Genomic DNA, 12674 nt, shown 5'->3' on the forward strand with positions numbered 1-12674 from the left:
ACATACAACTGAATAAGGTAATTCAACTGTCCATTTAGCAGGTCCATGAGTACTATTTGGTTGGAACAAAAGTGGAACCTGCTCAGTCCAAACTCCAGAAGGTCCTCCTAGATTTTTTCCCCAACATATGACTATTATTTAGTTTTTCCATCCTGTGTCAAATGAAACAATTTTATTAAATTTAAATATCCCCCCTAAACACACCAGGCTTTAATGTTCATTACACAAGATTAGAAGCAAACTGGGTTGTCTTGGGGGTTTAGAAAAGTCCAACAAATTTGTTATATCTTTTTTGTAATCAAATACTGAAGTAATTTAAAAGTGTGACACATCAGTATGCATAGCAAAGTTTCAAGAGGGACAAGCAATGCTGGGCTGAAGCCAAGAGAAGTCCCCAATGTTCATCACGGAGCTCAACAGATGGCCGTTATTTTCTGTTGTGGCACCTCAGTGGCTGGCACAAAACTGCCAACCTGGTGGCAGAACACATTACATAGCATCACCTGTCCCAAAGAACCCCCACCTCCGCCCCCTAGCCTGTTCTCTGGTCTCCATGGTGCCTCCTCTTCCCCAAATTACCTTGGTGATTTTGGGATGGGTGCACCTGCTGTTCCCAGCGCTGGCGTGCATCCAACTGCTTTCCTGGGCCGGGCAGTGTTGCCGAAGGGAGCACTTCTTCTCCTGAGCGCACCAGCCACACTCGAAGCGCGGGTCGGCCTTTAGACAAAGGCCACAGCTCTCGCGGAGGGCCGAGCACTTGTACAAGTGAGCTGGAAACAGGAGACAGAGGTGAGGGGAAGAGTAAAGCTCTCTCTGCCGAGAAAACCGTCAAGCTCCATTCATTTCAACATACAACACTTGGACGAAATGTGTGTGAAACAGAGTGATTGAAGAGTCATTCTCCACAGCAAGGTGTGCTCCATTCCAAAAAGTGATCCTAGGAAAGAGAGTATGCTCTTACACAAGAGAACTGAAAAAAATAAACAGTGAAAAGATGCCAGAAAAGGTGTTCTATCTTTATAAACATACAGGGCAGCCAAGGTTGGAGCAAACTGAAAAGATAATCAGAATAAATGCAAGCCAAACATGGACAAAATACCAGGATTTTCCCTGTTCAACCTTCATCAACAGTTGTATTGAAATTTTAAGTTTTCAAAAAACACCCTCACTTGTTAATTCTGAGTTCACCATGCACTGATGATCAATAGCCCTCTATGAAGTCCTTAAAAGTTCTTAAAATGTGCACTGACAAATCCCAGAAAATGCCACATTACTCTAATTTTGCGCACTGGGACAGGTAAATAATCTCAAACTCGGATCTAACTTGAACCTCAAATGCAACTTTAAAACAAGTGAAACGCAGAAATAAATTGGATAGAAAATTAAAAATGCTACAGAGTCTCTCGTCTTTAAAAGAGCCAGATGGGTTTTAACATAATAAAGAGAACTCAGACTTTCGATCTAATCCACCAAGCTTGTTTGGACCATGGTAAATCAGCAGCATCATTTTTAATAGGGGCCGCAGGACTTCAGAGGAGACGTGTCTTCATCCTGCAAAGTCTATAACTAATCTGATTTGTCACGGCTAAGCTTAAAAGTAACCCCCGTGCTAATTAAACAGAACTAAATTAATGATTTAATTACATTAACATTTCCCGTTACACGAGGGTACGTCTTCCATGAGCACGGGCGGATAATTCATGGAGTCGTGCCTGGGAGTCCCCTGGGTCCCGTTTCAGACACTTTCTACGGAAAAGTCATGAGTTATCATCATCAGTGCTTCTGGCCTGAAAGACACCCTGACAGCCATTAGGCCAGGCTTTCGTTAACAACGGAAGGTGGCAAGTCAGACAGCTGGGTACAGAAAAATAAGGCTGCAGTGCCACCAGTTCCTATGCTACAAGGGCAAACATTAATGCCTCACATACTACTGCGTTAGGGCAAAGTGCATTTAATTTGAAGCTGCTAGAGGAAGAAAGCATGAGCCTTTTCCCTACAGCTAGGAGAAGCACCTTCAATGAAGAATGAAATCTTTGAAGTAAAGCATCCATGGCCTGGAACATCTTTAGACCACAGACCCAGATTGTTACAGAAAAACACAAGGTCGACTCCACATAAAAAAAAATGTTTTTCAATGATACGGTATATGGCTTATTCCCTCCCCCCCACTCACTGTATTAAACTACTAACTATACTATTAATTTTCATTCAAGTGACTAATATTTGTTCCCCACCTCCAATTCTGTCCATTAAAGCTCATATATAAAGCCTTAGGTTAACCTACTGACGTCAACCAGTCTCAAGGATGCTGTTAGCAATTAACTTGACTAACGTGGTTCTCTGTGTTGTGTGGAACATTTTCTCTCACCTTTTAAGGCACAGTGGTAGTCAAGGGCAACCTTTCAGGTATTGTACTGTGCTGGATTATTGAATATGCCATTGCAGTGATGATATCAATCCAAACATTACAATCCTCCCTGATGTAAAGGTCATGAACATGTTCCAAATGAATGGTTTTGTGCCAGAGCTTGCTGGTCATTACAACGATGCTTTTTATTGGAGCAGTAAAACAAAAGCAATTTGGCCTGTCATTTTACATTGTATCCTCACTTTCACATAAAACAGTCAAATTTCCATGACAAACCACAAATGCTACATTTCTAAACATACAGAGGTATCTCATAAGTGAGATTAAGAAAACAGAAGAATCCAGTCTATCTGGATTTCTCAGATCACTGTGTCCACCTGTCACCTGTAATTTCTGACAGAACCCTTTCAAAACCCTTCATGTCTACATTGCCTCCAGGACCAGTTTAATTCAAGAATTTTACTTTTGTTACCTTGAATATTCTGGGGATTGTCGATAACAAAGTTTCCATTCCACACCACAGAGAGGTCAACAGGAAGATCACTGATGTCATTTCCTTCATAGACATACTGTAAGAAAAAGTCAATTGATTACAATTACATAGCATTCAGGTTTTCAACAACACAAAATGTCAGAATTTACTAAATGTAAATATATGCTGTACAGTATATCAGCAATTGCTTTTTAATCACCACTTGCTCAGCTCAGTTTAATATTCAAACCATTGCGGTGGCAACGGAAATATTAAGTATAAAACAATACTGAATGCAAAACCAAACAAGATCTTCTTGATTCTTTAGCACACCATGCCTGTAGTACAAGTGATAGCACTTCAGACGACAGTCAGATGAGTTAATCAGCTCCCCCTGACAAATGGAAAGTTGAGGAAACCCTGAAAAAGGCTGAACGTGCTTCATCTTGGGTGATGCTCTACAGAGACTCTACCCACAGGTGGCTGATGGTACAGTTCCCATTCAAAATCTTTTTGCGGAAGTGCAGCAGATCCACCTGAGTTCCACTAGAGGGACATTTACAAGAGACTCTTTTGTGAAACTGATACCTAGTTTCACTAACGAAAGAAAAACGAGAAAATATGCACAGTAGCTAACCTGCTAAGACAGTCCTGCTAACACACTGCAGCCATCACTCTGCAATCCAATGTATTGCAATGTCATGACCGATCTTCCTGTAAGTGCAGACTAATACCCACGGCACCCATTAAAAGCCCATGCTTCGTAGCAGCAATCGTTAAGAAAATTCATCTATAAACCATGATTAAACGGCTCAGTTTCACAGCATTAACAGGCAGAGCTGAGCTTATTTTTTCTAAAGCACTGAGAGAACACTATTTAAAGCCTATCAAATAGATCTCACTTACTATGAAGCACTCTGTTACAGCAATGTCGTTGATTGAACCCTGGCCCGATTAAGGATGTACTACTGGTACTACCATCAACTACTTAACGATCTTCTTGTTAACATCTGAACTATACTTTAGTCCAAGTTGTGTTTGAAAGCTCTTTATCTGCACTTCATGTGTTCCTGTTTCCTACTGTATATTACCCAAAGCTTTAATCATTCTTACTTTAATGCATGAAATATCTATTTCTTTACTTAGCTGACTATGTTAGAGCACTATATCACTAGTAATTACTGCCACACTATAAAGAAAATCATATGGTGCATATACTGTACTTCATTTAGGACTACTGAAATAATTTACAACAAAGTTGTACAGTAAGTTACATTATTTTTAAATCAACATCAGCTGTGATCATTTTTAAAATGTCACTGTGCATAGCAATGCTTTTGTATATTGTATATTCAAGAAAACAATTGACAACTGAATGTGGTGTACATGCTCCCAAGAGCATTTCTGATAACGGCATTCAATTTTTCCTTCAAAAGAAAATTTCTACAACAAACCACCACATTTCATCGTCTCAATCTAAAGATGCCAAAGCAAAAAGACAACAGACCTGTTTTCAGGATGTAGCCAGGAGAGCATGGGTGTGGAAGGGTATTGGAACAAAAATCTCCCAAGAGATAAACACTTAAAACTCAAAAAAGTTGCAAGTGTTTGTAGTGATTAATAAGTAGTCCACGGTAAGAAATGACATTCAAATTTATCCTGAGAGATGTACGTCATTCTTCACATATGCTCAACTGTTTTTTGGTATTAGTAACTATTCCAAATTAAATCCACAAAGTTAGTTCAAGTAGGTAGCTGTGTCAGCATGCATAGGCTACAAAGGAACAAGTAAAGGTTTATTCCACAAGCCTCACAGCCAAAGAAGGCTCCACAGCAGACATGTTGCATTTCCTTTCTTCTCTTTTCAGCATAAAATAAACCTTTTCTTGCTCCTTGAAATCCTGAGGAACATGCATATTTGTTCAAGAATCACCTGAAAATGCACAATGCTGAAAAACTGAGTCAAATATGAAAACAAAATCCAAATGAAAATGATAACGTCATCATAAATATGGTTCTTTAAACCACTGTAACTTCTTCCAATGAGACAGGAGTACTTGCAGGGGTAAAAAAATATTTTGAAGCCAACTTGCAGTCTAAGAGATGAAACCTGCACATCTCCCCTTCTTCCTCCCATCAGTATTCTGCTCACAACTCTGCAGCAACACCCTGCCTGGGCCTAGATCAATATGGTGCTGAGAGCAGCCAGAATTTTCCCTGACAGGTAACGACCTCCTTCGGAGCACAAATACGAGCAGCTCTCAAAAGAAAATGACAGGCGTGTCAGAGGAGATTAAATGAATGATTCATGGCTCTCTGTTTTGTCAAAGAAAAAGAAATGCTTCAAAAAAATATCGGCACAGGAATGCTCTGATAAAGAATCGGCTTACTCAGACACTTACAATTTTAAGAGTTACAGCTCCTTTTTTAAAACTTTTTTTTACAACTTTCAGCTTAAAGGCAATAAGACCCAAATGGGCTGGAATCAATGGGGTAAGATTGAACCTCTCAATGTTTCTCCTCAGAAAGCTTTAGGGCTGCAAAAGTACTGAACTGAAAGGAAAATCTTTTAAAAAAAATCTCAGGTGGAAAGTTGAAATCGGGTTTTTCAAATTTGTGGAGACATGCTCTGTTTCTATTTGCTATATACATCAAGTTGAGTACTGGCACTGCACTCATTGGTATCAGAACATTTCTGTCATAAAAAAATATTTCTCTCTTTACTTCATGGGGGCTACAAAGCAAGCAAAGTACTCTTTATGGAAGATCTTTCAAGTCATAAGAACTTGAATGTGCTGTATTTTTCGAAGCACAAATAGTCTACAGTCAATTTTCTAAAAATACAAAAGGAATTATCAGTATTGCTCTTAAAACAATTGTTCTCATATATATACAAACCTAGTTCTTTACACCTTTTAATAATTAGCAGGTTGAGAAGAAATAGAATGGCCTAAGCAATCCAAAAGGCAGGGCGCTTTTCCAACGTTAAAAAACATGAATATTGTATTTATTACTGAAATCATAACTACATTTTCTCACAGGAAACGGCAACAGTTCAGCTTTTAATAAGGCTTATATTTATATTCATGAGCATTTGCTGGGTCAGAATGTAGAAGAAGGCAAGAAAGCATATAATCTGAGAGCTGGGCCTAAAAAGGAAGCAATCTTCCTCTTTGTGGCCTGCTTCTCCTATCTTTTCCTTTGATATCTGCCTGTGAGCTGCTTTTACAGCCTCACGAGATGGGGGAGATGGCTGGTGGATCTGAATTACCGAGTGGAGGCCATTAATTTACACACGAAATAAGTGGCAGAATTTAGGCGTGAAGAGCGATGCAGGAGAGTAAGTGAAATTGGCATTTTCAATTTGTACACTGACATGTCTCATTTGGGCCCTTCGCATCTCCGACGTGCACCCAGCCTGTAGCTGTCCTAACATTTATTAGCATCCCTGCCCGGGCTCCTCCAGAATTAGTCACTTCCTTCACCAGTTGTAACCCTTCGGAGTCTTTACCCAAGAAAAACCGCAATCAGAATCATCTCTTCCATTGGCTATAGAAGTCAGCCTGGCGCGCGCCCTTATTGACTTCTTTTTGCAAAACTACAATCTTCACAGCTTTATGTAAAAGGGATAAATGTTTTGCAGAGGGAGATCAATTTAATTTCAGTAATAATTGTTTCCCCTTCATCTGTGATTTCGTAATCCTAGCTGTTCAAGCAAAAGTGACATTCAAAGATCCCAAATACCACAGATGCTCTATAGAATTTCAAACATCTTCAAAGGGGTCACACACCATAAAATGAACTGTAAGAGCTGAACTTTTAAACAGTAAGTGACCGAAGTCCTCTGGGATTAATGTTTACAGTATGTTTTAAAAAAAGCCAGTGACCATTAGCAAACCATAATCTGATGTTGAGCAGTTTATGCTTCCAGATGTTCATGGAAGATGGATGCAGTGTGAGAAGGACACAACTGTCACTTTGTTCTACAGTGACAAAAGGAGTCTCAAGATTACCAGTCCTGGGTTAATGCTACGTATGTGATCTTGTGCGATTTGTACTGTACATGCCGGACTGGATAAGAAGTGCTCCACATGTACAAGCTCTACAAATTGGCAGTTACACTTTGAACCGCTAAGGCATGCATAAGATGCCTCCTGCCACTCATTTCACATACAGTACACTGTACAATGCAAAAGTATAAAGTTTGGGTTCTAACTACAGAGTGGATAAGAGCTTCTATTAGTGAGGCAAGGGTGGTCAAACACAAGCCCCTGGATGCTATGAGGATGCCCAGGCACAGACACAAAGTGGCAAACACTGGCTTTGAAAAATCTGCAGAAACCAAACATTACTTTGTTTTTAACATAACAAGGTAGATAATTATTTCTCACTGAAAAGTGGATAATGGAATCACACTGGAAATAAATCAGTTTTACTACCTTATGTCTCATGAAAAAAAAGAAAGCTACTAACAAGAAGCAGCTTAGATATGAAGACAGAACAAGCTTGTAAAGAAAACCTGCATCCTTCTCAAAAAGAGCCTAAAAACCTCAGCAGCAAATGAGTGCAGAACAGGACAGTTGGAATATGTCCTGTGGTAACGTTCTGATTGCTGTAAACTAATTTTAAGATCCTTGAAAGAAATACAAGCCCCCAAAACAAACACACACATGGCTCATCCTCCCCTTGAGACCACCCAGCCAGCCTGGGAAAAAAATTAAAACATGGAACAGTCTGCAAGATCTTTTAACATGACCCTGAGGACAGACCCCTGGGCCAGAACACAAGGAAGACAGCCTTGTTTTTTTTTAACAACTGGCTTGCAGAGGAGATCTGTGGGGTCAATAGCTTTCCCCTCAAGACCACCTCCCCCCGCAACCTGGGTCATCGCAGCAGACATGTAAACACCAAACAACACACCAGGATTCATCTAATCAACACAAAAGCACTGCCAGGGCCTGGGGAAAACAACAACTTTGAAACATATCCAGAGAAACCTGTCAGTTCCAGTGAGACTTGCATTAAAGGTATGAAGATGCTTTTATCTACAGTACTCCTCCCTACTCCCTCACATGACGTCCATGCATTTTTAATGATGGAGTTACTATTGCCACTGATAACTAACCCAGCCTTCCACTCTAGCCCAGCTACCAGGGTGCAGTCCTGCTGCAGAGCTGAAGAGCACTTCACAAGTCGTGAAGTCCGTGGTGCAGTAGGAAATAAAAATTTAAAATGCTCAATCAAACACTGCAATACAAAGCAAGCTATAATACTCATAATTTATTAATTTAATTGCCACATAGCAATAAGATGATGGATCCACTAAGATGCCTTTTCCCTTTGCTTGTTTCTTCCCATTGTTTGAATATATGGTAAAAGGCTTTGAATTATTTTCTTTCCCTTCCATCCACCACAGCATATAAGAGACCCTTCGAATCCACGAGTGCTTCCTGTACATAAGTATTTTAAAATGTGTTATTTTATTATTTATTTCTCATGCTGATACGATCACATTTTCCATTTGAATTTCCCAAAACGTATTTCTAAGACTTGTATTTTTGAGTACATTAACTACGTTTTAAATTTACAACTAAAAAAATTGGTTTTGTTAACAAACTGGGTGTGATGTAACAAAAATAAATTAGTAAACAAAAAAGTCCAAATTCTATGCTAAAACACTTTGGGAGAAAAACTAATTTTAAAAAAGAAAATAAAACATTTGTTTTGCTATGAACCACAAAAAAAAAACTGTTTCCCTAAATACCCATTAGAAAGTGACAGAAGATTATTTTCTTCTGAAGTCATCTAACATGGAAGTACTGATCTTAAAAGACAAATATGCAACTTAGAAACAGTGGAAGTGCCCTCACAGTTTGGGGCAAAGTAGCAATTATATACTTCCTTTCAATGCTAAACATTGTAACACCTTTTTCATTTACAGAGAAAGGCTGAAGTGTGCTATTGCTATTTCAATAAGTCAACCTCATAATAAAATCCCTTTGCTGTACTGCTTGGCACCTTTTGAAAGAATAACATGAAAAATAACTACATCAAATGCCTTGGATCAGTATTAATGCCCACATCCACAAACTGAAAACACCATAGTAACAACTCGTGATGACACAGAGAAAAGAAAAGCCAGAAAACGTACTTTCACTACATTCTGATTGGAAAGGTATAAGAGCAAAAGAAAAGTAGGTAATGACCTTGTATGGTCACTACTGTGCAAGACAGAGGACATCCTGAAAATGGAAATGAGACCTGCTTATATCCTTATTGCAGCAAATTATTATTGGTTAGCTAAGAGAAAAAAAGTAATACCAGAAAACAGTTAAAGTTAAGTAAAAAACTATTTCCATGAACCCTGGTTCGTGTACTTTAAAAGCCCCATGCAATGTTTGCAAACTAGTCCAATACTCCTTCTGCACCAACCAAATAAAATCACAGTGGAATGGAATAGAGAAAGACTCATTTCTGACAGACGAAAACATTACCACTACTATCTAAATGTGTCAAGAAATGTCTAGATCGATAAAGTCCAACAATAATTTTCTTTGAGTTCATTTTCACGATGCAGTGTGCCAGGAAAAAAAGTTCTCTGTCAACATTAGGAAAAAATTCTCATTTTTTGGAAGTCCTTGTGAGATGCTGAATTTGAGAATCAACTTCCCACACATACTATTTATCTAAATCACTTGTGACCTGGGAAAAGCCAACCAGGGGTCAATAACATCATTATTGCTTGAAATTGGGTGGAAAAACTAAGTAAAGTTTGTCCCAAAGTAATCAGTCCTTCACCACTGTTCATTTTATCTTCTGGGTCCAAGAACTAGCTGAAACTAGTTATATATTTAGGTGTTCACCAGTTTTAAGGAAAGTGCTTAACTGGTATTACAATAACATCTTTGTTTTTGAGGGAAAAAAAGTAACTGGTCTGCAATGTAGATGTCCAGAAAGTCAAGGCAGGTCTCCTTGAGGAAAGGCAAAAAGAAGCTAAACAATTCTGTTACTTCAAGGATAATCTCATCAGTATTAGGTTGGGCTTCAGCAACCATGCTTTGCAGACAGTTGTGAGACAGGAACTTGACCTTATCCTCTGGGTTCTTCCCATTGGGCTGCAGTGCTCTGTAATCATGAGGCAGACAAGCAGCAGTAACGGCAGAGGTCAGAGGCCATTGTCATGGACCAAAGTATTGGCCAGAAGACCCAGGCTCTTGAGAATGCTCTAGTGGATAGACCCATTTGACAGCTTCCATTTGATGAATCCGCTCCTGTCTCTTTTCATTTTAAGAAAAGGAGATTCTATCTCAAGTTCATATGGCCTTTTCATAGCAATGTTTGAAACAGTTTGATCCATCTCTGATTGTACAAGCTTCAGGCTCCTGCACAAATTGTACTGATGAAGCATAAATAAGTTTTTAACTGCGTCTCTGCACATTTACTCAAAACAAGAATATTTCTCGAGGGTCAAGTATTTCAGTCGGCCTGAAAGATTACCTTATCAAATGTATTTAGAAAATGCTAATCTTGATCTTTGAAGATTAGATCATTATTATTATGATTATCATTATTTTAAAGATAGTGATCTTTAAAAAAACATCAGCTGATGTTTGATCCATTTAGAATTAACAATTCATAAATAATGGCACCAGATTTACACTCTGAGGAAAAACAAACTACATAAACCTGCACATATTTTCTCATGCTTTTTAATAAGATCTTAACTGGAACTGTTCCATAATTGATGGATGAGGAAATCAAGCGTGGAATGCTTAGCTGCATTTGCACTGATTCTAATTAGAAAGGCTTAATTTACCTAAAACTACTTTTAATTAAATGTTCCTGATGCATGTGTGTACACTCTCACAAAGATACGACAAAACCAGTTCTATCTCCCTGTCTCTGTGCATACAAAAGGCATCTGAAAAGAGATCTGAAAGAGCAAACCTCTCAACAGAACTTAGCAAAATTTATTTTATATGTTAAAAAAACTAGAGAATGCTAGAAGACATCTGGCATCAAATATTGTGGATCAAATCGTATGATGAAGCAAGTGGATTCAACACTTTATTCCACCCAGTCTTACCAATCATCTCCTGAGGCTTCAGTGTTAGACCAAACTGGATTTAACCCTGTGACGGCTAAAGCCCTGTCAAAAAAATTATTTTATTTTTTTACTGTAAAGTACCAGTAGAGTTAAACAGACACTCTTTATAAAAGTGCAGTGTAACAACTAGGTGGTACAATTGCTTGTGACAATCCTGAAATGAACTCCATTTGATAACATGCTTTTATTCTGCTTTGAAGGACTACTGATATAAAGCTCTTGGGTCCCAAAATGCCTATTCCTCATCCTCCCTTCAATCTGTCAAGAAGGGAGTAGCACCTCCTACAAATATGCTATATTTACAGCTCCTTCTGCTCCCCACAATGCCTTCAGGACAACCACTTTTCTGATCAGATAAGGCTTTCTTTGAAAGAGTGCGAGTTCTTGATTGTTCGATACCAGTTTGCAGAAGCCACCAGTTTTAGAAGCTATCTAAATCTTCTGGGGAAACTGAGGCCTCGGGCGTTGCTAGGCAACCTAGTACATCATCTGATGGTTATATATTAAGGTCAGTAAAAAAAAAAGTGGACAAGCAGCGCAAGTCCTCACTGGTAATACTGCATCCACAGACGATCTGGAAGAGTGAGATACAGTACTATAGAATCTCATTAAATTAGGTCAAATAAATGCTCTTACCCCACAGATGAATAGGTATGGAAATATTTTTGTACATAAGGTCCTGGCACAGATATTGTTAAAGCATTTATCTCCATCACTGATGAATAATTCTTCTTAGCACGCTAGGTTACCCCAGGCAACTTTATGCTAAGGGCGGATTTATGAAAATCTTGCCCTTGCCTAATGCAGCCATTAAGTTATTTTGTGGAAACTGTCCACATTCTCAGGTCATTACGGTCAGACAAACTATTTATATATGTAATAATTAACATTAACACCAAATCAGTTATGTTTTTCACCAGATATGACGAATTGTTTTATGAACTGGCCTACAACCCAAACACCAACATTCATAAGGCCATCAACTCAATATAGATTGTAAGCTAAGGCATCAAAGGAGTGCCAATGTAAGTTCCATAAACAACAAATACTGCATTTTCCAAAGACAATGAATAACAAAACAAAATAAGCCAATAAAGAAAACTGAGTGCAAATATAAGTCTTGAAATTTGATGTGAGTAAAAGACCTCCTGAGCTACTGCCCAATCTATAAGAAATGTCTCTCCAGGGGACGGTCTTTGAGAAGATTCACTTCTGAATGCCTCTAGGAATACAGTGACCACAGGCACTCTACCATACATAAGAGTGAAGACCCTTGGTTCCATCCAATATGAGAACAAAGAGATTTATTCTTTAATGGTTTATATACTTTAACTTATAGTTTCACTTTTGGAGTTCATTGCCCATTATAATAGCTGTTGTTTTAACTGAGTTAATTTCTTCACGTTCTTTGTTCCATCCATACACGTAATTTAATCACTAATCTAAAATGGAGATACGTTTTTCACTGTTTTGAGTAAAAAGCAGTGATGAATGGAAAGCAAATACAAAATTCAAATGCATGTCGTTATAGCTGACAGGGAAGATAAATACAAAAGAGATGTTGTAAAGATGGACCACAAGGACAAAAGGGGAGACTCAGCAGGAAACATTCAGATGAAAAGTTATACCTCAACATTTACGTTGTAGGGTGTGCTACTGTACATTCATTGGCTACTTGCCGACAAAACAATGGAAAACTGTTTTTTTAGTCTCAGACTACAAGAAGC

General features: G+C 38.5%; 1 protein-coding gene across 1 annotated transcript in view; it reads right to left on the bottom strand.

Moving 5' to 3' along the window:
- plxna1a (plexin A1a) overlaps nucleotides 1-12674 on the bottom strand; it is a 278302-nt gene that overhangs the window by 52943 nt on the left and 212685 nt on the right. The window contains exons 11-12 of the mRNA XM_006631093.3: nucleotides 2841-2937; nucleotides 580-770 (exon numbers count right to left, since the gene is read on the bottom strand). Of these exons, the coding sequence (XP_006631156.2) occupies nucleotides 580-770; nucleotides 2841-2937 (288 nt within the window). The remainder of the gene's footprint in view (nucleotides 1-579; nucleotides 771-2840; nucleotides 2938-12674) is intronic.

Source organism: Lepisosteus oculatus, chromosome 4, assembly GCF_040954835.1.
Source record: "Lepisosteus oculatus isolate fLepOcu1 chromosome 4, fLepOcu1.hap2, whole genome shotgun sequence".
Classification (NCBI taxonomy): domain Eukaryota; kingdom Metazoa; phylum Chordata; class Actinopteri; order Semionotiformes; family Lepisosteidae; genus Lepisosteus; species Lepisosteus oculatus.